At 45.0% G+C, this 26,387-nt stretch overlaps 1 protein-coding gene across 2 annotated transcripts in view; it reads left to right on the top strand.

The window, feature by feature from the left end:
* Window positions 1–3,154: 3,154 nt before the first annotated feature.
* Window positions 3,155–26,387, top strand: part of LOC126259331 (UDP-glucose 6-dehydrogenase) — a 93,504-nt gene continuing 70,271 nt past the window's right edge. For both annotated transcript variants that reach the window (XM_049956027.1, XM_049956028.1), the window contains exons 1-3: window positions 3,155–3,307; window positions 3,430–3,589; window positions 7,343–7,480. In XM_049956027.1, the coding sequence (XP_049811984.1) occupies window positions 3,431–3,589; window positions 7,343–7,480 (297 nt within the window). In that variant the 5' untranslated portion in view covers window positions 3,155–3,307; window position 3,430. The remainder of the gene's footprint in view (window positions 3,308–3,429; window positions 3,590–7,342; window positions 7,481–26,387) is intronic.

Raw genomic sequence — 26,387 nt, forward strand, 5'->3', positions numbered from 1 at the left:
CAGGCACTGTCCATTCCATACAACTGTTCTTCCAGATCCTTTGCTATCCCTGACAGAATTACAATGTCATTGGCAAACCTCAAAGCTTTTAGTTCTTCTCCGTGGATTTTAATTCCTGCTCCAAATTTTTCTTTTGTTTCCTTTACTGCTTCCTCGGTATACAGATGAATAACATCGAGGATAGGCTACAACCTGTCCCACTCTCTTCCCAACCACTGCTTCTCCTTCATGCCCATCGACTCTTATAACTGCCATCTGGTTTCTGTAGAAATTGTAAGTAGCTTTTCGCTCCCTGTATTTGAGCCCTGCCACCTTCAGCATTTGAAAGAGAGTACTCCACACAACATTGTCAAAAGCCTTCTCTAAGTCTACAAATGCTAGAAACGTAGGTTTGCCTGTCCTTAATCTATCTTCTAAGATAAGTCGTAGGGTCAGTATTGCCTCATGTGTTCCAACATTTCTATGGAATGCAAACTGATCTTCCCCGAGGTTGGCTTCTACAAGTTTTACCATTCGTCTGTGAAGAATTCGTGTTAGTATTTTGCAGTTGTGACTTATTAAACTGATAGTTCGGTAATTTTCACACTTGTCAACACATGTTTTATTTGGGATTGGAATTATTATATTCTTCTTGAAGTCTGAGGGTGTTTCGCCTGTCTCATACATCTTGCTCACCAGATGGTATGTTTTTGTCAGGACTGGCTCTCCCAAGGCTATCAGTAGTTCTAATGAAATGTTGCCTGCTTCAGGGGCCTTTTTTCGACTTAGGTCTTTCAGCACTCTTTCAAATTCTTCACGCAGTATCATATCCACCATTTCACTTCCATCTACATACTCTTCCATTTCTATAATATCACCCTCTAGTACATCGCTCTTGTATAGATCCTCTATATACTCCTTCCACCTTCCGCATTCCCTTCCTGGCTTAGAACTGGTTTTCCATCTGAGCTCTTGGTTTTCCATCTGAGCTCTTGATATTGTTACAAGTGTTTCTCTTTTCTCCAAAAATCTCTTTAATTTTCCTGTTGGCAGTATCTATCTTACACCTACTGATTTATGCCTCTATATCCTTACATTTCTTCTCTAGCCATCCCTGCTTAGCCATTTTGCACTTCCTGTCGATCTTATTTTTGAGACATTTGTATTCCTCTTTGCCTACTTCAATTACTACATTTTTATATTTTCTCCTTTCATCAATTAAGTTCAATATCTCTTCTGTTACCCAAGGATTTCTACTAGCCCTCATCTTTTTACCTACTTGATCCTCTGCTGCCTTCACTATTTCATCTCTCAAAGCTACCCATTCTTCTTCTACTGCATTTCTTTCCCCTGTTCTTGTCAATCGTTCCCTAACGCTCTCTCTGAAACTGTGTAAACCTTTGGTTCTTTCAGTTTATCCAGAGCCCATCTCCTGAAATTCCCAGCTTTCCGCAGTTTCTTCAGTTTTTATCTATAGTTCGTAACCAATAGATTGTGGTCAGAGTCCACATCTGCCCCTGGAAATGTCTTACAATTTAAAACCTGGTTCCTAAATCTCTGTCTTACAATTATATAATCTACCTGAAACCTTGTGGTGTCTCCAAGCCTCTTCCATGAATACAGCCTTCTTTCATGATTTTTAAACCAAGTGTTAGCTATGATTAAGTTATGCTCTGTGCAAAATTCTACCAGGTGGCTTCGTCTTTCATTCCTTACCACCATTCCATATCCACCTACAGCTTTTCCCTTTCCTTTTCCAGTCCCACATGACTATTAAATTTTCGTCTCCCTTCACTATTTGAATAATTTCTTCTATCTCATCATATATTTCTTCAATCTCTTCGTCATCTGCGGAGACAGTTGGCATATAAACTTGTTCTACTGTGGTACGTGTGGGCTTCATGTCTATCTTGCCTACAATAATGCATTCACTATGCTGTTTGTAGAAGCTTACCTTGTGCTCCTATTTTTGTATTCATTGCTAAACCTGCTCCTGCATGACTCCTATTTGATTTTGTATTTATAAACCTGTATTCACCTGACCAGAAGTCTTGTTCTGACAGTGAACTTCGCTAATTCCCATTATATCTTACTTCAACCTATCCCATTCCCTTTTTAAATTTTATAACCTACCTACCCGATTAAGGGAATTGACATTCCACGCTCCAATCAGTAGAACGCCAGTTTTGTTTTTGCTGATAACGACGTCCTCCTGAGTAGTCCCCGGAATATTTTACCCAAGGAGACGCCATCATCATTTAACCATACAGTAAAGCTGCATGCCTTCGGAAAAAATTGCGGCTGTAGTTTTCCCTTGCTTTCAGCCGTTCGCAGTACCAGCACAGCAAGGTCGTTTTGGTTAATGTTACAAGGCCAGATCTGTCAATCATCCAGACTGTTGTCCCTACAACTACCACTGCCCCCTACAAGCACTAAGGGCCTGTGCGATTGCACCGTTTGCACATGCGTAAGGCTGGCCCTGAGTGCAAGAGACATATTCATGGTTCAGGAGTCACCAGCAGATGTCCTGAATGTGCAGCAATCAAGAGCAAAACTATGTTTCATATTATAAGTTATCTAGAGCAAGTTTTGTGTAAATCAAGAACTAGTGTACAAAAGGACCAAACGAATGAGGCAGTGCAGTTGTAAAGACACAGACTCCATATTCGGGAGGACAGTGAGACATCTAATTTAGATTTTTTTAAATCATTTCAGGTAAATGCCGGGGTGGTTCCTTCATCAAGGCCACGACGACCAGCCACCCCATCTTCATAAAAGCATACTTATATATTCTGCGTTTATATATTTCTGAGCTAATTATTTTTATCTTATTTCAATGGCAGATCCTGTATCATTGTAAGATGATACCTGGATGACTAAGTAAATGTTCGTACCCATGCGCTTTCAAATAAAAACAAATATGTACCGTAACAGAATACAGAATTTCCAGCTAGATACGAGGTCAAGTATGCGAGTGCGAAAATCCGTCAAACAAACACGCGTAATACCGCTTTTGCTGGAAACTGGCGTCGAAACGTAGAGTTAAACCGAAGCGACTCGAAGATTGTTATTTTAAATACCGCGCGCTTCTGTTTCGGTCGGTGTAGAGGGGGGCGAAGAGAGAGAGTGTCATCTGGCGTCTCTTCAAAACACAAGGCTTCGCTCCGGTAGAATCAGTGTGCATGTAACCAGCAGCAGGGACGGTGTGCGTGGAAGTGGGTGTGTGACGTGAGATTCGCTGGATGCTTTTTCGCATCCGATCTCGCAAAGCAATAGTAAACGGTAGTTAATTTATTTAACTTAGTGCGACGGTACACATATTAGGCAGGTGAGCGAGAAGTCTTATCGTCAGCATTACTCAGAAGAAAAGGATTTTGTTTAATTGTCAGACATTTCTTAATTGCCTGTGTGTAAATTGAGAACTATTCTAATTTCCGCACGTATTAACAGCATGGTTATCAACAAAATTTGTTGCATTGGTGCCGGGTACGTTGGTGGACCCACTTGCAGTGTTATAGCGTTGAAATGTCCAAAAATCAGAGTTACCGTAGTTGACAAGAGCACGGAGAGAATAGCGCAATGGAATTCGGAGAAATTACCAATATATGAGGTAACTTCAAAATTTTAATGTTTTTTGTTAAGCTGTAGCATTTGAGATGTGTGCGCTGATATTTATATAACCTAATTTTCTCACAAACATATTTTGTTTATTATTCATAATTAATGTAATAAAATTTCTTAGATGCATCTTTACAGGCCATGTTAGGTTTCCTATAAGTAAAATAAATCGGCATTCTTTTATTATGATACGTTCATTCTGTGTAAACGTGCCGTGTTACTCATTAGTTTACACAGAAAAAGATCCCCGATTAGTATGATTGCCATTTTTCAGGTGCAAAAGTACTATGATGCTATCGTTGTTGTAGTTTGAAGCAGTAAAGAACAGTTGGCTGCTTCCTCCAAGATCCCCAACATTGCTACTCCTTAAAATCCCACAGAAGAGGAACTACAAACTTATTTGTATTATTGTCAGACAGAATAAAATTGATGCCCTGTAATTGAAAATCTGTTTCAGTACTCAAACACACTAACAGCTGAACATTCAGTTGCAGTGTTTTGCAGTTGGAATGTAAACCAGAAACTGATTTTCAAAAGTAGGTGTAGGATGCACAAAGGAAACTTTGATCATTCATGTTTGGGCTGTTGTCACTGATATTAATTCTTTGTGTGGATTTTCAGTCTTTCCGACTCATTTGGTTAGCTGAGTTGTTTGTTATTCTCTGGAACTGAAATGAGGGGAAAGATTGTGTTCCAATATAAAGTGCCAATGTTTTGTTTCCTTAAAATTTCTGTTGCATTTCACATGACTATATTTGTTAAAGAACTAGTACTTTAGGATGCATATTTAATTCTATTTTTGGGATTGTGCTCTTGAAGAAATGCTAGTCCCAAGTCAATGTCTTACAATTCTGATAACTTTTCAATGACTGAAAACATGCTTGTCCTACAATTTCCATTGGGCTGGTTGATCAGAAGAATTAGAGTAACGACTACCGCTGTAGGTGCCTACAATGGTTTTTGGGATAGTGTAATTCGTATAAACTTTTTTATTAGAAAGATTATGAAAAACAGCTACCCCACTTGTATGTTGCTTGCTAGGTATTTTTGTCTCCTGTTTAGGTTATCTTCAGAGCATACTATTACTATTTTTCTTTTCTTTCCTACCGAACTAATGTTAATTTGACAATCCTCACAAATACACTAATCACACGGTCACATCACGCCAACTTCTAATAATGTGTAGGGTAGTGCACAGTTGAAAATAATATTGTAATTGACTATTTTTATATGAACTTTTCTGTTGTCAGCAGTGTAGCAAAATATGTACAATGTGCAAATGAGCTTTCTTGTAGCTGATCTGCAACAAGAAATAATTCTCTGTTGTTGAAAGGACGGACCAACTCTGAGTTTCTTATTATTGTAACTGTGATTGGATTGAAATTCTTAATGGAAGGCGTGTGCAAAAGAAAAAGTTTCAGAATGGGAGTCATACTGGCTGTTGGGGGAACATAATGATAATGATGATGATGTGGCAGGTGACTCCATATGTATGCTAGTGGAAGGAGAACAGATCACTGAGATCTTAGTTTTGTGTGTATGTATTAACTTTTTAAATATAGGTTGTGATAACACTGATCCGTAATGTAGCTCAAAGTCTAGGTTAGGTTGGAAAGTGACAATTTGGTTGCATGTTGGCAAAGCTAGCAAAGGTGAATACGAAATTTTTGATTTGGTGAGCTACTGATATGTAGTGCCACCGGATGTGTAGGCTAGGTTGGAACATGACAGTTTGTTTGTGAGCAGGCAGAGTGATATATTTAACACAGCAGTTAATGTAGAGCAGTCACAAAGGTACGAACAGATGGGTTGAAGAAGATCAAAGTTATTACAATGGTTAGAACAGCAAATTGCTATGTAAATGAGATGAGAGTTATGCTTAGGATGGTCATAATTTTCCTGGTGAGTAAGTTTCATGATGTATTTCATGTGCTTGTAAAAAATACAAACTGAACTGTAGGCATCTACTGTGAACCAGTCTAATAAGGTGTGGAGGCCTTGATGTGAATGACATTGCATATGTGTAGCAAGTTAACAACTGTCACATTTTACATAAGTGTAAATAAACATAATGGAATGCATTTCATCCCTAAAATATTTTTGAAGATTAGATGATGACTGTTTATAATGTTGAAACTGGTTGTCAATAATAAATGTATATTAATGCGATCTTGGCTGTAAAATGTTTTTTCAGGCTAAATTTAGATCACTCCATACATTTTCTCAATATGAGAAACTTCAATGAAATATAAAGGCTTCTGAAGATGTATTCTTATGTAGAATGACAGCTGTTTCTTGTGCAAGTACTGCTGTTTGTGCATTGAAACATTTCAAATCTTCACTGGTTTTCTGCAATTCAACTAAATCGTGAAAGTTCAGAGCGTGAGATCATGCCATAAATGGGGCATGCATGTATATCTACGCATGTGTTACAACCATTAATAGTACTTTCATAGTGAGAAACCACATTAAATTGTATTTCTTTTTGGTATGTCATTATCTTTGACCAGATGAAGCTACCAATACCAGATGCTGGCTTAGTCCCATGACATGATGATGATAATGATGTGCCATTTAACGACAATATGTATTTGCAAATAGGAAGAGCACAGAATACTGACTTTTTAGTCTTTATATTACTTTTTGGTATGTTGGTTGTGGGACAGAATGATTTGTCCTGAGCTAGAGGGGTATAGTAGAGGTTGAATTGGTGAAGTGGTATCACAAGCTTCAGTTAATTATCTGTTGTCTTTATCCCATTATTCAATGCCACACAGGATTTTCCAGGATCAAAATAATCTTATCAGATGAAAAGGGACCATTGAATTGGCAGCAGAGTAACGTGAAGTTCCCAATTGATACATCTTCGGTGTTTTCATCCTGTTTTGGCTATGTCTGTATTTCTAATTAATAGACTACCACTAAGATTATGGATGAAGCACAGCTGTTAAGTTTTACTGGCTTTTTTATATCTTGGAGTCATCTCAAATTATCAGCCTACTAACACCACTATAGAGATGCAACATTTCAAAATGTTTGTTACTTACAAATGAGAAGTACCTTGCTTCTCATAACATTGTATTTTGTCATTGGTAATGCTTGGTCAACAGCTTAGGTTGAGAGATGGTATAGTATGTTCTCATATATAGACCATTGCACAATTGCAACTTCCCAAAACTTGAACTTCTGCTCAAACATCCAGTTCCAAGCAAAATCACTGTGGACAATGATTCTTGTACCAGCATCACGCTTAGCTAACTTGGAATGTCAAATTGGTTTAGACTGTTATCTACATAAGAGAGTTAGTTATAAGTCTAGTGGTAAGTGTAAGAATGTTAATGTTGTTTGCAAAGTTTATATTACTTCCTGTTCAAATGCTTTCAGAAATAAATGACGAAAACTGCCATAATTTTTCCCTTTTTATTCTGCTTAGTATCATTAATGCCTCCCCCTCTTCTCTCTGTCTCTGTCTGTTTCTCGATGGTCCAGGGCATTACTTAACATTATACTAATGCAACGTAATGCATAGACTAATTGTCACATTAAAATCTTTGCAGCAGATGTAGCATATTACTGGAGTGCATTCTTCAAAATAACTTTTTCTGTTTGGAATCTGGCAGAAAAAATTAGTTAGAAGAATTAAATGGAGGAGGAACTGTTATGTAACAAAAAAATGTTCTCAATCTTGTTGGTGAGTTATACATATGGATGTTCACGGTATTCCATTTCTTTTATTATTTTACAGCCTGGTCTAGATGATGTTGTAAAGGAATGCAGAGGACGCAATCTGTTTTTCTCCACCGACATTGAAACTGCTATCAAAGAAGCAGACCTAATATTTATTTCAGTTAACACACCCACAAAGACATTTGGAAATGGAAAGGTAAGATTCCTATTTTACAATTAGTAGTCATAAATATTGTCCACACTCAGTTGGTTGCTCTTGCCTTTTGGTCCAATCACAAATCTTCTTTGAGTGTTTTACAAGTGTTTGATTTTGCAGCCAAACTGTTAGTTTACGTATACTATATTTTGATAACTTACATTATCTCAGATGTTAAATACAGATTGTGATGCTTGCTCTTTTTACTCGAACCAAATGGTATGGGAGTGAGATGTTTCATAGGACACTCAGTTTTGATAAGCTGCACCAGAAGAAGAATGGACTACTGTGTGCACTGATCTTCTTTCATGAGGTTTTGGGACAAACAGGTATACCAGTGTACGTAAAAATGTAGCATTGTGTCAACAACACAGGATAAAATGTGCCAGGCTGGCACTAAACAAAGAAAGGATTGGGGAGAAAGAATGGATACTTTTTCTCCATCTCCAAATGATAGCCATATCCCTTGCAAAATTCATGTGAATGGAATGGAGGGAATGTACAAACAGAAACCTGGCACTATAAGACTGCTGCTCAACTGAAGTTAAATTTAGATTGTCTGCTAAAGAAGCTAAGGCAAGAAACAGTCAGCCCGACAGGGAAGTATATAAATGACAAAGCACTGCATATGCTGTGCAAAGGACTAAACTTTGTGGGACTTCAAAAGCACCAGTAGTAACACATTATACATGGTCCTGTCACATTAACACTGTCACCGCCTATGTTGGATGTCAACAGACAATGACGACTCACAGGTGGCAAATGGCAGCACTAGCAGTGGATTACATATAAAGGTTATCAGGGGGATACGGAAAACGGTGCATTCTTTGTCATAATGTGTAATGTGATTGACCCGACAGCTAAAGGGACATGATAATTGGCTTTTGGGCCTAAGGTGGAAGAGTATCCAAAATGTCTAATTTTATGAACTTCTTGTGTACCGGCATGTTTAATGCATACTGTGGACAGCAAAATGTGCAACTGATGAGCAACTAACTGCACAGATGAACCAAGGGGCTAGCAATAGTGTCTCATCAATGACCATTCAGCAAGTGTTGCTGCATATGGGCCTACATCTACATTTACACTCCGCAAGCCACCCAACGGTGTGTGGCGGAGGGCACCTTACAAGCCACTGTCATTACCTCCCCTTTCTGTTCCAGTCGCGTATGGTTCGCGGGAAGAACGACTGTCTGAAAGCCTCCATGTGCACTCGAATCTCTCTAATTTTACATTTGTGATCTCCTCGGGAGGTATAAGTAGGGGGAAGCAATATATTCGATACCTCATCCAGAAACGCACCCTCTTGAAACCTGGCGAGCAAGCTACACCACGATGCAGAGCGCCTCTCTTGCAGAGTCTGCCACTTGAGTTTGCTAAACATCTCCGTAACGCTATCACGGTTACCAAATAACCCTGTGACGAAACACGCCGCTCTTCTTTGGATCTTCTCTATCTCCTCCGTCAACCCGATCTGGTACGGATCCCACACTGATGAGCAATACTCAAGTATAGGTCGAACGAGTGTTTTGTAAGCCACGTGCTTTGTTGATGGACTACATTTTCTAAGGACTCTCCCAATGAATATCAACCTGGTACCCACCTTACCAACAATTAATTTTATATGATCATTCCACTTCAAATTGTTCCGCAGACATACTCCCAGATATTTTACAGAAGTAACTGCTACCAGTGTTTGTTCCGCTATCATGTAATCGTACAATAAAGGATCCTTCTTTCTATGTATTCGCAATACATTACATTTGTCTATGTTAAGGGTCAGTTGCCACTCCGTGCACCAAGTGCCTATCCACTGCAGATCTTCCTGCTGCATTTCGCTACAATTTTCTAATGCTGCAACTTCTCTGTATACTACAGCATCATCTGCGAAAAGCCACATGGAACTTCAGACACAGCAAGCACCTGGTTCAGGCACCAATACTGACTGCTGTTCATTGGCGATGCAGGTGGAATTTGCATGCCAGTATCACAACTGGATGTCCACTGAGTGGCGACAGGTGGCCACTTCATATGAACCATGTTTTATGCACCATTGGACAGATGGCTGTTGGCGTTTATGGCATGAAAAATCTGAAAGCAAACACGCTTCAACAATCTTTGGAAAGGTCCAGGAAGACAGAGGGCATTCATTGTGTGATTTCATCATTCTGAAAGGGACATTGGATCAACACAATTGTGCATCTATTCTCAGGCACTATGTCCACCCCTACTCGCAGTTTGATTTTTCGTGGCGCAATGGCATGTACCTGCAGGACAGTGCAACATGTTACTTAGCTAGCAATGTTCACGTGTGATTCAAAGGGCACCAGGATCTAGGTCTACATCATACTTTGCAAGCCCCCTAATGGTGTGTGACAGAGGGTTCTTCTGGTACCACTAACTGATCCCCCTTCACCTGTTCCACTCGCAAATGGTGTGAGGGAAGAGTGATTGCCATTAAGCCTCTGTATTATCTCTAATTTCTCCAGTTTTCTCTTTAAGGTCATTTCACAAGATGTATGTGGAAGGATTTCTTCTCCTATGTGTGTGCAATACATAACATTTATTCACATTCAGTGTCAACTGCCAGAGTCTGCTCCATTCATCAATACCTTGCACATCATTCTGCAATTCGATAATGTCATCTGGCATTGCTACTTTCCTGTAGACAGTCCTATCATCTGTGAGCAGTCTTAAAGAGCTTCTGACCCGTTCCACTAGGTCATTTATATACACTGTAAACAGTAATGGTCCTATTACACATCCTTAGGGCAACACGTTGAGTTCTGTCCGCAAGTAATTCTTGAATCCATTCATAAATCTGGTCCAACATTTGTTAAGACCATATTTTTTTCACCAACCAGCAGTGTGGGACGGTGTTAATGCCTTTTTGAAGTCAAGGAACACATCGTCAACCTCAGTGCCATTGTCAATAGACTATGGATCTCATGGAGAAACAGAGTGAGCTGAGTTTTGCAAGATCTCCGTTTACGGAATCCATATTGATCTGCTCCTGATGTCCACCTTCATAGCTCAGTGGTCAGCATGATAGAATGCCATGCGAGGGGCCTGGGCTTGATTCCCAGCTGGGTCAGAGATTTGCTCCACTCGGGTACTGGGTGTTCTGTTATCTTCATCATCATCTCATCCTCAGCAACAAGCAAGTCACTGAAGTGGCACTAACTAAAAAGACTTGCACCAGGCGACAGATCTAGGTGATGGGAGGCCCTCGCCCATTTGATTTCATCTGCTCCTGATGCCTTTCCACTTCTAAGCGACTGTAATCGCTTTTCTAATCCACAGTAGGTTATCTCAATACCTGCCATATCGATGTCCATATGGTGATTGACAAGAGGGACCCTGTTACAATCTTCCACGGTGAAAGCATTTTAGAAGACCAAATTCAGCATTTCAGTCTTCTCTCTGTTATCTTCCGTTTTAGTGCCAGTATGGTCACGGAGTAAATGAATAGAGGATTTTGAATTACTTATTGATTTTTACATAAGATCAAAGCCTCTTATGGTTTTTACTCAGATCGGTTGCCAAAATTTTACTTGCAGAGCCATTGAACACTTCTCTCATTGCTGACCTCATACTCATTTTAGCTTCATTCAGTTTTTGTCTGCCAAATAGGTTTTGACTTAACTAGAAAGAGTGATGAAGCTCTCTTTGTTTATGTATCAGTTTTCTAAAATGGCTATTAACAATTATGGATCTTCTCAATCCCTTAAAAACATGCTCAGAACATACTTGTCTAAGGCATATTAAACAGTGCTTTTGAATTTTTTCCATTTGTGCCTCACATCTTTGTCTTCATCACTGAATATTTGATGCTGCCTGCTCAGATACTCTGCAGTTTTTATCCTGTCACTCTTGCTAAGCAAAAATATCTTCCTACCTTTCTTAACATTCCTTGTAAAACCTGTGCTCATAGTTGCCATCACAGCCTTATGGACACTGATACCTTACTCTGTGTTAAGTGATTTGATAAGTTCAAGTCTGTCTGTTGCTAGGAGGCCTAAGACTCACAAGATGATTCTCTACCCATCTGCTCGAAGTACTTTTTGAACACGATATTCAAATAATGTCACACAAATCCTAGTCAATGACACTAGTTTTGATAGCATGACTCTCTCACTGTATACCTGGCAAGTTGAAGTCGCCCCCCATTACTACAGCATGATCGAGGAAATTATTAGCGATATTCTGCAAGTTCTCTCTGAAATGCTCTACAACTACAGCACTCTATAAAAGCATCCAATGGCCATTTTTGGCTGACTTATGATGCTCAACTTCACCCAGATTAATTCACATTTGGAACCCATAATGACCTGTCTAGATATTACTGAGTTCTTTACTGCAATAAATGTGTCATCACCATTGACAACTAACTTATGATAAATATTCCAATCTGAAACCAGGTTTTTGTTGCTATTCAACCCCCACCCTTCCCTCCCCGGGGAGCCCACGGTTCTTTCGTGAGTTCGAGCATGGGACCCCAAGCTGTTGCAGCCTCTTCTTCTTTGCACCCCTCCCTCCCCATCCTCACTCCTTTCCTGCTGCCCCCTACTTCCCATTCTGTGCTCTTAGTTATGTCGACCTGGCGATCCATGTGGTTTTCTGTATTTCTTGTGGTTTCATTTCTCTTGCCTTTTCTCTTTCATCATTTTTGGTGTTTTTGGGTACCCCGTAGGTGTTTGACCTCCACTTCTAATCTTATGTCCTTAATGTGAGTCATTTGGGAAAGAACTCCCTCCGTAGCATCTACAGTGTGGATTTCTCTCTTTCCCCCCTTCCTTCCCCACCTAACCACCCTTCGCCCTGCTAGGTCACCAGCATGTGCAGCTAGTCTGTATGGTGGGGCTGTTATGTTCTCATCTGGCTGATCCCACTGACAACACAGGGATCACACTACTGATGCCTGAGCTGTTGCTTGTCATCCAGGAGCATCATAATTACTGGTAATGGCTACCATGCCAGATGGCCTTTGCTGTGGTGGGTGGTGCCCATGAGGAGAGCCTCTGAGCAAGCTTCAAAAATCTGGCCATTCTCAAACTGCCATCTCTTCTATTGGTAACTGCTCATTGAATGCTGCTTCTTATGACTCTGCAATCTTCCCTTCTCTGGCTGCCCTGTGGGAGGAGGGCTGGGCTTGCATTTGGGATGAAACATTTTCCCCAGTATCTGGTCTGTACTAGAATGGATGGGCACACATTCACTGCCACAAAGCCATTGTTTTTTGTGAAGAATATTGAGGACAAGTTTGGTGAACTGAAGTCTCTCAGTAAGATGCATCCAGTCTGCTGCTCTCTGTGCTTGAGATCATCTTGGCAATGTCCCAGAGTCTCACCAGTCTTTTAATATGGCCCAGGAAGTGATTTTTCATAGGGATCTCATCCTTCAAACTGATCAGGAACTTTGGGCCGAAGTGGGCTGGAGCGATGCACCGTTAATTTTGCTCAACATGTGCAGAAGGATAGTAAAGACAACTGTGTTGACACTGGTGCCTTTATTCTGGCCTTCTTGGGAGATACCATCCAAGAGCTGGTCAACATTTTGTGTTATCAGTGTGACGTAAAGCCGTGCACCCCGCTACCCGTGATGCTGCCAGTTCTTGCGTTTTGGTCATATGTTTTCCTGCTGTGTGGAGGCTGTGGACACCTACCCTTGTTTGGTGCCGCTGGTGGTAGGGTTCCCTCCTTCAGCAACTCCCCCCTCCCTTCCTCCTCGTTGGGGATTTTAATTCCCATCACCCTGTGCGGAGCTGTGCTTAGTCATCTAGGTGGGGGCCCCTCACTGACAAGTTTCTTGCAGGCCACAACCTGTGCCTTCTTAATGATGGTTCCCATTCCCATTTTAGTGCTGCAAGTAGCACTTTCTCTGCCACTGATCTTCCGCTCTCTTCCCCATCCCTTCTTCCTTCCTTACACTGGTCACCACAGGATGACCTCTGTGACAGTGACCAGTTTCTGTTGATTCTCTTCCTCCCTTCCTGCCTCCCAATGACTCGGTTACCCCCCTGGGCTTTCCATCATGCTGATTGGCCTCTATATACCTCGTAGGTCATGTTTCCATCGTCTTTGTCAGGTTGCATTGGTGAAGTCATCTGCGATCTGTGCAGTAAGATAATCCATGCTGCTGGCATTGCCATTCTCTGCTTGATGGCCCCCATTTGCCATTGGTCAGTTCTGTGGTGGAGCGACTGCTACCTGTGGTTGTCATCATGTTTTGCAACACGTAAGTGACACCCATCCTCTGCCGGTCTTATTACTTTGAGCCAAAGCCCATTACTTAATCAGACAGAGCAAACTGGTGTGATGGGAACGCTATGTCTCCTCTCTGGGTTCTTCTGTCTCTTCATCATGGCCTCCTGTAGGTTTGGGGGTTAGAACAGGCCCGAGGTATTCCTGCCCGTTGTAAGAGGCGACTAAAAGGAGTCTCACAGGCTTTGGCCTTTATGTGATGGTCCCATGTCGGATTTGACCTCCATATTTCTAAATTTTCCCGAAGAGCAAACCAACTGTGGAAGGGCGCCTTACATGGTGCATCATGTCCATTGTGCATTGAGATCTTTAGCCCACTTTCTCATTGTCGCATTTCAGTCCCACTCATTCTCCATCTCTTTGGTGAGGACACCTTCCTGGGTGTGTTTTCCACCATGCACTGTGCAGTGTCACTTTTTGCCCCGATGATGACCATGGATTTCTTAGCACCTCATATCCAGCATGGTAGCCAATCCCTTGTGGTGGGGCCGCCATGTACCCTGTAGGTTGTAGCCCCCTGACAACACAGGGATCACTCTGCTGACGCCTGTGCTGTTAACTCCCCACATATGCCATGGAGTAGATGCCTGTCTCCCTGGGAAATCGGGACTCCCAGCAATGGCCATCCTGCCAGGTGGCCCTTGCTGAGGCTGGGTGGTGCCCGTGGGGAGGGTCCCTGGTCAGAGTAGGTTGGATCAGTGGCGGATGACATGCCATGAAGCATAGTACGTCATATCTTGCTGGTGACCTGCTGCCAGCAATCTCCAAGCGGGCGAAGTCTAACTTCAGTGCTAAGAAGTATGACACCATACCATGGGAGGAATGCCAGGCTAAGGACGGCAGTGAAGCTTATTCGCCCAAGTACCTCGTATGTGTGAGAGTTGATGAAAAATATTTCATATCCATGAAGCCTCAGTTTTTTGTGGAACGTTTGGAGGACAAGTTTGAGGAGGTGGAGAGCTTATCCAAAATGCACTCTGCATCAGTCTTGATAGAAACAGCATCCTCTGCCCAGTAATGGGCATTACTTCCTTGTGCCAAGTTGGGGAATGTTTCTGTTACCATCATGCCCCATAAGATCTGAAATATGGTCCAGGGTAGTATATTCCATATGGGCCTTCTTTTGCAGTCTGATAATGACCTGTGCGCCAATTTAGAGCAGCGAGGTGTTCATTTCGTCATGCACGTCCATCTGGGTCTGAGGGATAATCCAGTTGCCACCGGTGCCTTCATCTTGGCCTTAAAGGTGACACATTGCCTGAGAAGGTCAAGCCATATATCCCTCCCCCGATGCAGTGCTTTAAGTGCTGGAAGTTCGGCCATATGTCTTCCCCGCTGTACTTCCAGCATCACATGTCAAGATTGTGGACGTGCATCACAACCCAATACTCCATGTGCCCCACCTCCCATCTGTGTCAACTGCAAAGAGCATCATTCACCTTGCTTGCCATACTGCAGGATTTTACAGAAAGAGGAGAAAATCATGGATTATAAGACCCTGGACCAACTGACCTACACTGAGGCTAAGAAAACAGTTGTCGCCCCATCAGTTCCTTGCACTCTTGTCACCTCTCAGAACCAGACGACTACACCTGCCTCCTTGATGGTGGGGGCATTTCCCTCCCTGTTGCTCCTGCACCACCTACTTCAGGAGCAACACCCCCGCAACCATGGGGGATGTCAGTCTGCACTTCTTCTGCTCCTCTTACTAGGAAGGAGTCCCTTGGGTCACTCCCTTCCCAGGTTTCTGCTAGTGGGAAAACGATACCCACCAGTGGCTGAAGAGTCCAAAAGCAACTGGTCGTAGGGCTTCACACTCATCCTCATTCCTGGTGGCTGAATCAGTGAAGTCCTCCCGGCCAGGGAAACCTAAGGAGCAGTCAGAGAAATCCAAAAAGAAGGTACCCAAGACCAAGGGAATTGCGGTGGCACCCACACCATTGCTACCTATAAGCTCTGCATTTGCGGATAAGGTGGAGATTCTGGCGTTTGCTGAGGACCTAGACCTCACCAGACGCAATGAAACAGACTGCTCAGGCAAAAAGTTGGTGGCTGCTCGGGCAAAAAATTGGTGGCTGCAGGTGACCCTGAGGCATAAACTACTTCATTGAATGTTTCATGCCTTCCCAGTCTCATGACGACGTCATCCTCCAGTGGAATTGCGGCAACTTTTTCCACCACCTGCCTGAGCTACAGCAACTGTTAAGCTTTACACCTGCTTTCAACATTGCCCTCCAGGGAGCCTGGTTCCCGGCAATGCGGACCCCTGCCCTCCGCAGCTGTAAGGGACACAGCAGGAACCATAGCGACTATAATCAAGTGTCAGGTGGATTAGCCTTTATGTCCTAAAGTCAGTCTGTGGTGAAACTGTGCCCCTTCAAGCCCCTCTCGACACTGTGGCTGTCAGAATAAGGACGATGCAGGAAATAATTGTCTGCAATGTATATCTTCCTCCAGATTTATTAACTGCACTGATTGATCAACTCCCTAAACCTTTCCTACTTTTAGGAGATTTTAATGCCCATAACCCCTTGTGGGGTGGCACTGTGCTTACTGACCGAGGCAGAGATGTCTAAACTTCACCGTCTCTGTTCAACCTCTGCCTCTTAAATACTGGGGCCACCACACATTTCAGTGTGGCTCACAGTAGTTACTCGGCCAATGATTTATCAATTTACAGCCCAGGACTTCTCCCATCTATCCACTGGAGAGCACAGGATGCCTTATGTGGTAGTGACCACTTCCCATCTTCCTGTCACTGCCTCAGCGTCACGCTAATGGATGCCTGCCCATATGGGCTTTGAACAAGGTGGACTGAGAAACTTTCAACTCTGCTGCCACCATTGAATCTCCCCCACACGGTAACATCGATGTGATGGTTGAGCACGTGATTACAACAATCGTTTCTGTGGCAGACAACATGATCCCTCCCTCTTTAGGGTGCCCCATGCATAAGGCAGTCCTTGGTGGTAGCCGGAAGTCGTTGAAGCAATTAAGGAGCGTTGGCGAACTCTACAGCGGCATAAGTGGCACCCTTCCATGGAGCACCTTGTAGCCTTTAAACAGCTCCATTTTTTGGTTACCAGACCCCAACAGGTGTTCCTGGTGTTAGCATAAAAGGCGTGTTACCTACAGACACAAATGCGATTGCCGAGCACTTTGCTGAGCACTATGGTCGAGCCTCTGCATCGTAGAATTACCCCCCAGCTTTTTGCATTCTCAAACGGCGGCTAGAAGGGAAAGACCTCTTGTTCACTACACGCCACAGTGAATCCTATAACGCCCCATGTACAGAGTGGGAGCTCCTCAGCACCCTTGCATGTTGCCCCGACACAGCTCCTGGGCCGGATCGGATCCACAGTCAGCTGTGTAACACCTCTTGCTCACTACAAGCGGCATCTCCTTGTCGTCTTCAACCGGATCTGGTGCGATGACATCTTTCCATCACAATGGCATGAGAGCACCGTAATTCCAGTGCTCAAACCCGATAAGAATCTGCTTGACATGGATAACTATCGGCCCATTAGCCTCAGTGACATTCTTTGTAAGCTGCTGGAACGTATGGTGTGTCGGCAGTTGAGTTGGGTTCCGGAGTCAAGTAGTCTCCTGGCCCCATGTCAAGGTGGCTTCCACCAGGGTCACACTACCACTGATAATCTGGTATCCCTTGAGTCTACCATCCAAACACGCTTTTTCCAACACCTAGTTGCTGTCTTTTTTGACTTACGTAAAGCATAAAACACGACCTGGTGACACCATATCCTTACCACATTGTATGAGTGGGGTCTCTGGGGCCCACTCCCAATTTTTAACCAAAACTTCCTTTCGCTTCGTACTTTCCACATGCACGTTGGTGCCTCCCATAGTTTCCCCCATCTCCAGGAGAATGGCATCCATCAGGGCTAAGTATTGAGTGTATGTCTGTTTTTAGTGGCCATTAATGGTCTAGCAGCAGCTGTAGGGCCTTCAGTCTCACCATCTCTGTATGCGTATGATTTCTGCATTTCATACTGCTGCTCCAGTACTGGTGTTGCTGAGCGGCGCCTACAGGGAGCCATCCACAAGTCGCAGTCATGGGCTTTAGCCCACAGCTTCCAGTTTTCAGCCGCCAAGTCGTGTGACATGCACTTCCGTTGTTCATCTGGACCCAGAACTTTACCTTCTTAACAATCCACTCACTGTAGTGGTGACAACTCCATTCTTAGGACTGGTTTTCAACACTCCATTGACTTGGCTTCCTCATCTTCGTCACCTTAAGCAGAAGTGCTGGCAGAAACTCAATTCCCCTCCGTTGCCTGAGCAACACCAATTGGGATGCAGATCGCTCTACACTGCTGCAGCTCTACAGTGCCCTTGTGCAATCCCGAATTGACTATGGGAGTGTGGTTCATGGTTTCGCAGTGCCCTCAGTGTTGCATTTACTCAACCCTATGCACCACTGCAGGGTTTGACTAGTGACAGGAGCTTTTAGTACGAGTCCGGTGACCGGCATACTGGTGGAGGCTGGGGTCCCTCCATTGCAGATCAGACGTACACAACTGCGTGCCAGTTACACTGCACACATTTGTAGTCCTTCTGAGGATCCAAATAGCCGTCTCCTTTTCCCGCCTGTGGCAATCCATCTCCCTCATTGCCAGCCCAGTTGGGGGCTAACGGTTGCGGTTCGCATGTGGTATCTTCTCTCCAAACTGGAGTCCTTCCCTTTACAACCTCTACTTGCAGTCTGTTCACATACACCTCCATGGTGTACGCCTTGGCCGCAGCTTCGTCTGAACCTTTTGCATGGCCCTAAGGACTCAGTTAACCCCGCCGCTCTTCGCTGTCACTTCCTCTCGATTCTTGATGTGTTCTGGGGGCTCTGACACGGTTTACACAGACTTCTTGATGGCTGATGGTCACATAGGCTTTGTGTATGTTCACGGAGGACATGTTGAAATACATTCCTTGCCAGACGGCTGCAGTGTTTTCACTGCAGAGCTGGCGGCCATATCTCGTGCTCTTGAGCAGATCCGCTCATGCCCTGGCGCGCCATTTCTCCTGTGTACTGACTCGTTGAGCAGCCTACAAGCTATCAACCAGTGCTACCCTCACCATCCTCTGGTAGCGTCTATCCAGGAGTCCATCTATGCACTGGAGCAGTCCCATCGTTCAGTGGTCTTTGTGTGGACCCCACGACACGTCGGAATCCCAGGCAACAAACTTGCCGCCAGGCTGGCCAAACAGGCGACGCGGAAAACGTTACTGGAGATGGGCATCTCCCATGCTGACCTGCATTCTGTCTTATGCCACATGGTTTTCCGGCTTTGGGAGACTGAATTGCATAACAGTATGCACAACAAACTGCGAGTCATGAAGGAGACTATGGATATGTGGAAGTCTTCCATGTGGTCTTCTCACAGGGAAACAGTTGTCTTCTGCCCCCTCCCACTGCTGGTCCAAAGGTAAAAATGGGCCCGAGGTATTCCTACCTGTCATAAGAGGCGACTAAAAGGAGTTTCATACGTTTCGGCCATTATGTGATGTTCTCCTGTAGGGTTTGAACTCCATTCTTCAAAATTTTCCTAAAGAGCAAGCCAATTGGGGAAGGGCACCTTACATAGTGCATTGTGTCCATCTTGCATTGAGATCGTTAGCCCACTTTCTCATAGGTGCATTTCAGTCCCACTCATTCTCCATCTCTTGGGAGAGGACACCTTCCTGAGTGCATTTTCCACCATGCTCTCTGCAGTATCACTTTCTGTGGTGGTGATGATGACAGTGGACTTCTTTGCACCTGTTATCCAGCACGGTAGCCAGTCTGTTGTGTGGGGATGCCATGTACCCTGTTGGTTGTAGGCCCCTGACCACACAGGGATCACTCTGCTGATGCCTGCGCCGTTAACTCCCACATATGCCAAGGGGTAGGTGTCCATCCCCCTGGGGTATCGGGACTCCTGGGAATGGCCACCCTGCCAGGTGGCTTTTGCTGCAGCTGGGTGGCACTTGTGGGGAGGGCTCATGGTCGGAGTGGGTCGCGCCAGGGTGGATGACACGTGATGAAGCATAGTCCATCATCTCTTGCTGGTGGTGAAACACCAGCAGTCTCCAAGCATTCACGAGCTCAATTCAATGAACAAAAGTACAACCCCAAATCGTTCCCCTTCCTGGCCACACCATGGGAGGAACGCCAGGCTAAGGATGGCAGCAGATCTTATTTGCCCCGGTACCTTGTATGTTAGAGAGCTGATGGGGAATCTTTCATGACATTGAAGGCTCAGCTTTTTGTTGAGCATTTAGAGATCAAATTGTGGGAGGTGGAGGGCTTGTCCAAAATGAAATCTGGGTCAGTCTTGATCAAAACAGCATCCTTTGCCCAGTCATGGGCGTTACTCACTTGGGACAAGCTGAGGGACGTTTCTGTAACCATCACGCCCCATAAGAGGTGAAATATGGTCCAGGGACCTTCGTTTGCAGTCCAATGATGAGCCGCATGCCAATTTAGAGCGGCAAGGTGTACATTTCGTCCAGAGTGTCCACCGGGGTCTGAGGGATAATCAGGTTGCCACCGGTGCTTTCATCTTGGCCTTTGAGGGTGATACGTTGCCCGAGAAGATCAAGTTGATGGTCTACCGCTGTGATGTAAAGCACTACATCCCTCCCCCAGTGCGGTGCTTTAGGTGCTGGAAGTTCACCCATATGTCTTCCTGCTGTACTTCCAGCATCACATATCGAGATTGCTGATGCCCATCATATCCCAATACATGTGCCCCGCCTCCCATCTGTGTCAATCGCGGAAAGCACCATTTGCCTTGCTGTCCAGACTGCAAGATTCTCCAGAAAGAAAAGAAAATCATGGAGTAAAAGACCTTTGACCGACTGACCTGCACTTAGGCTGAGAGAAAATTTGAACGCCTACATCCTGTGCATATAACATCATCTTATGCTGCTGCTACAACAGTTCTGGTACCATGAGCTCCGCCAATCCCCGTCACCTGCCCCCTTGATGGTGGGGGGGACATTTCCCTCCCTGTTGCTCCTGCACCACCTACTTCAGGAGCAACCACCCCACCCCAGCCCCGCCCCCAACCATCGGGGACATCAGTCCCCACTTCCAAGCCGGAGAAGCGTACAACTTCCTCGGTTTCTCGCGATAGGAAGGGGTCCATTGGGTCGCTCCCTTCCCAGATTTCTGCTAGTGGAGATGACACCCGCCAGTGGCTGAAGAGCTCAAAAGTGGCTGGTTATAGGAATTCACACTCACACTCATACTCAGTCCCAGAGACTGAGCCAGTGAAGTCCTCAGTCAGGGAAACACAAGGAGCAGTGAGAGAAATCTAAAAAGAAAACCCCTAAGACCAAAGAAATTGCGGTGGCACCCACACCACCACTTCTTACAAGCTCTGTGTCTGAGTATGGAATGGAGATTTTGGCATCCACCGAGGACCTAGATCTCACCAGACCCTCAGCCACAATGGATATATACTGCTCAGGTAATAAGTCGGTGGTAGCAGGTGACCCTGAGGTGTAAACTACCTCATTGGATGTTCCGTGCCTTCCCAGTCTCATGACGATATCCTCTAGTGGAATTGCGGCGGTTTTTTCCACCGCCTGGCTGAGCTACAGCAACTGTTAGGCTTTACACCTGCTATCTACATTGCCCTCCAGCAAACCTGGTTCCCAGCAGTGCAGACCCCTGCCCTCCATAGCTACAAGGGATATTACAGGAACCGTAGCGACTATAATAGAGATCAGTTGGAGTTTGCATTTATGTTCTAAAGTCAGTCTGTAGTGAAACTGTGCCCCTTCAAACCCCTCTTAAAGCTGTGGCTGTCAGAATAGGGATAATGCAGGAAATGACTGTCTGCAATGTATATCTTCCTCCAGATGGTGCAGTACCTCTGAATGTATTAGCTGCACTGATTGATCAACTCTCTAAACCTTTCATACTTTTGGGAGATTTTAACGCCCATAACTCCTTGTGGGGTGGGACTGTGCTTTCTGGCTGAGGCAGAGATATCTAAACTTTACTGTCTCTGTTTGACCTCTGCCTCTTAAATATCTACATCTACATCTACATCTATACTCCGCGAGCCACCTTATGGTGTGTGGCGGAGGGTACTTATTGTACCACTATCTGATCCCCCCTTCCCTGTTCCATTCACGAATTGTGCGTGGGAAGAACGACTGCTTGTAAGTCTCCGTATTTGCTCTAATTTCTCGGATCTTTTCGTTGTGATCATTACGCGAGATATATGTGGGCGGTAGTAATATGTTGCCCATCTCTTCCCGGAATGTGCTCTCTCGTAATTTCGATAATAAACCTCTCCGTATTGCGTAACGCCTTTCTTGAAGTGTCCGCCACTGGAGCTTGTTCAGCATCTCCGTAACGCTCTCGCGCTGACTAAATGTCCCCATGACGAATCGCGCTGCTTTTCGCTGGATCATGTCTATCTCTTCTATTAATCCAACCTGGTAAGGGTCCCATACTGATGAGCAATACTCAAGAATCGGACGAACAAGCGTTTTGTAAGCTACTTCTTTCGTCGATGAGTCACATTTTCTTAGAATTCTTCCTATGAATCTCAACCTGGCGCCTGCTTTTCCCACTATTTGTTTTATGTGATCATTCCACTTCAGATCGCTCCGGATAGTAACTCCTAAGTATTTTACGGTCGTTACCGCTTCCAATGATTTACCACCTATGGCATAATCGTACTGGAATGGATTTCTGCCCCTATGTATGCGCATTATATTACATTTATCTACGTTTAGGGAAAGCTGCCAGCTGTCGCACCATTCATTAATCCTCTGCAGGTCTTCCTGGAGTACGTACGAGTCTTCTGATGTTGCTACTTACTGGAGCCGCCACCCATTTCAGTGTGGCTCATGATAATTACTTGGCTATTGATTTATCAATTTGCAGCCCAGGACTTCTCCCACCTATCCACTGGGAGAGCACACGATGACCTGTGTGGTAGTGACCACTACCCCGTCTTCCTGTCACTGCCCCAGCTTCACGCCCATGGACGCCTGCCCATATGGGCTTTAAACTAGGCAGGCTAGGAAACTTTCACCTCTGATGTCACCGTTGAATCTCCCAATATGGTAACATTGATGTGATGGTTGACCAGGTGACTACAACAATTGTTTCTGCGGCAAGAAATGCGATCCCTCACTCTTTAGGGTGCCTAACCTGTAAGGCAGTCCCTTGGTAGTCACCGGAAGTCACTGAAGCAATTAAGGAGCGTTGGCGAGCTCTACAGTGGCAAAAGTGGCAGCCTTCCCTGGAGCACCACATAGCTATTAAACGGCTCCGTACCCAAGTACGCCAGCTTATCAAATGATGGAAGCAGGAGTGTTGGGAAAGATACATCTTGGCCATTGGGTGCCGTACGTCACCTTCCCAAGTCTGGGCAAAGATCAAATATCTTTTTGGGTATCAGACCCCAACAGGTGTTCCTAGTGTTACCGTAAATGGCGTGTTATCTACCGATGCAAATGCGATTGCCGAGCACTTTGCTCGAGCCTCTGTGTCAGGGAATTACCCCCCAGCCTTTCGCACTCTCAAACAGTGGCTGGAAGGGAACGTCCTCTCATTCACTACATGCCACAGTGAATCCTATAACGCCCCATTTACAGAGTGGGAGCTCCTCAGTGCCCTTGCACATTGCTCCAATACAGCTCCTGGGCCAGATTGGATCCACAGCCAGATGACTAAACATCTCTCATCTTACTACAGGTGACATCTCCTCATTATCTTCAACCGGATCTGGTGCAATGGCATCTTTACATTGCAGTGGTGGGAGATCACCATCATTCCAGTGCTAAAACCCGATAACAACTCGCTTGATGTGTATAGCTATATGCCCATCAGCTTCAAGAACATTATTTGTAAGGTGCTGGAATGTATGGTATGTTGTTGGTTGGGTCAGGTCCTGGAGTCACATGGCCTACTGGCTCCGTGTCAGGGCGGCTTCCGCCAGGGTCGCTATACTGCTGATAATTTTGTGTCCCTCGAGTCTGCCATCCGAACAGTCTTTACCAGGTGGCAACACCTGGTTACCGTCTTTTTTGACTTACGTAAAGCATAAGACACGACCTGGCGGCATCATATCCTTGCCACATTGTATGAGTGGGGTTTCTGGGGCCCACTCTCAATTTTTATCCAAAACTTCCCATCGCTCTATACTTTCCGTGTCCAAGTTGGTGCCTTCCATAGTTCCATCCACATCCAGGAGAATGGAGTCCCGCAGGGCTCTGTATTGAGTCTCTCTATTTTTCGCCGCCATTAACGGTCTAGCAGCAGCTGTAGGGCCGTCTGTCTCACCCTCTCTGTACGCAGATGACTTCCGCATTTTTTACTGCTCCATCAGGACTGGTGTTGCTGAGCATCGCCTACAGGGAGTCATCCACAAAGCACAGTCATGGATTCTAGCCCACAGCTTCCAGTTTTCAGCCGCAAAGTCATGTGTCATGTACTTCTGTCGGCATTGTACCGTTCATCTGGACCCAGAACTTTACCTTCCTAACGACCCGCTCACTATAGTGGAGACATATCGATTCTTAGGACCGATTTTTGATACTCGATTGACTTGGCTTCCTCATCTTCGTCAGCTTAAGCAGAATTGGTGGCAGCACCTTAATACCTTCCGTTGCTTGAGCAACACCAATTGGGGTGCAGATCGCTCTACGCTGCTGTGGCTCTACAGAGCCCTTGTCCAATCCCAAATTGACTATGAGTGTGTGGTTTATAGTTTGGCAGCGACCTCAGTGTTGCATTTACTTGACCCTGTGCACGACTGCGGGGTTCGACTAGTGACAGGAGCTTTTAGGACGAGTCCAGTGATCAGGCGTGCACAACTACTCGCCAGTTACACTGCACACATTTGTATTTCTCCTGAGGATCCTAATAACCATCTCCTTTTTCGTACCCATGGAAGTCCATCTCCCGCATCGCCGGCCCAGTTTGGGGCTAACGATTGCGGTTCGTGTGCGGTGTCTTCTCTCCGAACTAGAGTCCTTCCCTTCACCACCTCTACTTGTGATCCATTCGCATACACCTCCATGGTGTACATCTTGGCCACAGCTTCATCTGGACCTTTCACATGGTGCTAAGGACTCCATTAATCCTGCGGCTCTCCGCTCTCACTTCCTCTCGATTCTTGACGTGTTCCGGTGCTCTGAAGTGGTTTACACCAACGGCTCGATGGCTGATGGTCACGTTGTCTTTGCCTATGTTCATGACGGCCATATTGAACAGCATTCCTTACCCGATGGCTGCAGTGTATTCAGTGGAGAGCTGGTGGCCATTTCTCGTGCACTTCAGTATCTCCGTTCATGCCCTGGGAAGTATTTTCTTTTATGTACTGACTCCTTGAGCAGCCTGAAAACTATCGACCTGTGCTACCCTTGTCATCCTTTGGTAGCATCCATCCAGGTGTCCAGCTATGCCCTGGAACGGTCCAGTCATTCAGTGGTGTTCGTCTGGACCCCTGGTCACAATGGAATCCCAGGAAATGAACTTGCTGAAAAGTGGGCCAAACAGGCTACACGGAAACCACTTCTGGAGATGGGCATCCCCGCAACTGACCTGCATATGTTATTACGCTGCAAGGTTTTTCAGCTTTGGGAGACGGAATGGCAAAATCTCAGTATGCACAACAAACTGCGAGCCATTAAGGGGGCCACAAATGTGTGGAATTCCTCAATGAGGGCCTGTCGCAGGGACTCCATGGTTCTCTGCCAGCTCCGCATTGGCCATGCCTGGGCAGTCCATGGCTACCTCCTGCACTGTGAAGACCCACCTCAGTGTCGGTACGGCGCCTGGTTGACAGTGGCCCATATTCTGGTGCACTGTCCCACTTTGACTACCCAGCGACGAAATCTTGGGTAGCCGGTCTTGTTGCCACTCATTTTATCTGACAACGCCTCATTGGCTGATTTAATTTTACGATTTATTTGTGAGGATGGGTTTTATGATTTGATGTAAGTTTTAGTGCATGTCCTTTGTCCCTCTGTCTCTTCCACCCTAGTGCTTTTAGGGTGGAGGTTTTAATGTGTTATTGGGTGGCTGGCTGTTCCTTTTTATTTTCGTGGTCGGCCAGCCACTGTAATCAGCTTTCTTGTTTTACTCTCTTCTGTTTCTAGTGTCTCCCAGTTGTTTTCTTATCCTCTTTTGTTCCTTTTAGTGTTTGTTGCCTTTCCTTTGTTCTTGTGGTTATTCCTTTCTTTCCATTTTGTGTTATATGTCTCGTCCCTTTTATTCTCACACTTGTGGCATTGTTTAGTTAGAAACAAGGGACCGATGACCTCATAGTTTGGTCCCTCCATCCCCCCCCCCCCCCCTCTTTTAAACCAACCGACCATCGAACCAAGGCCTGTGACAGAGCTTGGCAGCATCACATCCTCCTTACACTCGGGGTCATTGGGGCCCCCTCCCAATTTTTATTCACCAGGTCCTGTCCGGCTGGTCATTCAGAGTCCGGATTGGCACTGTTCTCAGCTTTCTGCAGACCCAGGAGAATGGTGTTCCACAGAGCTCAGTATTAAATGTCCTTTTTCTAATCGTTATTGATGGATTTGTGGCCTGTGCCAGATCATAGGTCACCCCTCTTCTGTGTGTGGAAGATTTCTGTATTTGGCTAAGATACCACTCGGTGGCCTCT

Source organism: Schistocerca nitens, chromosome 5 (assembly GCF_023898315.1).
Source record: "Schistocerca nitens isolate TAMUIC-IGC-003100 chromosome 5, iqSchNite1.1, whole genome shotgun sequence".
Classification (NCBI taxonomy): domain Eukaryota; kingdom Metazoa; phylum Arthropoda; class Insecta; order Orthoptera; family Acrididae; genus Schistocerca; species Schistocerca nitens.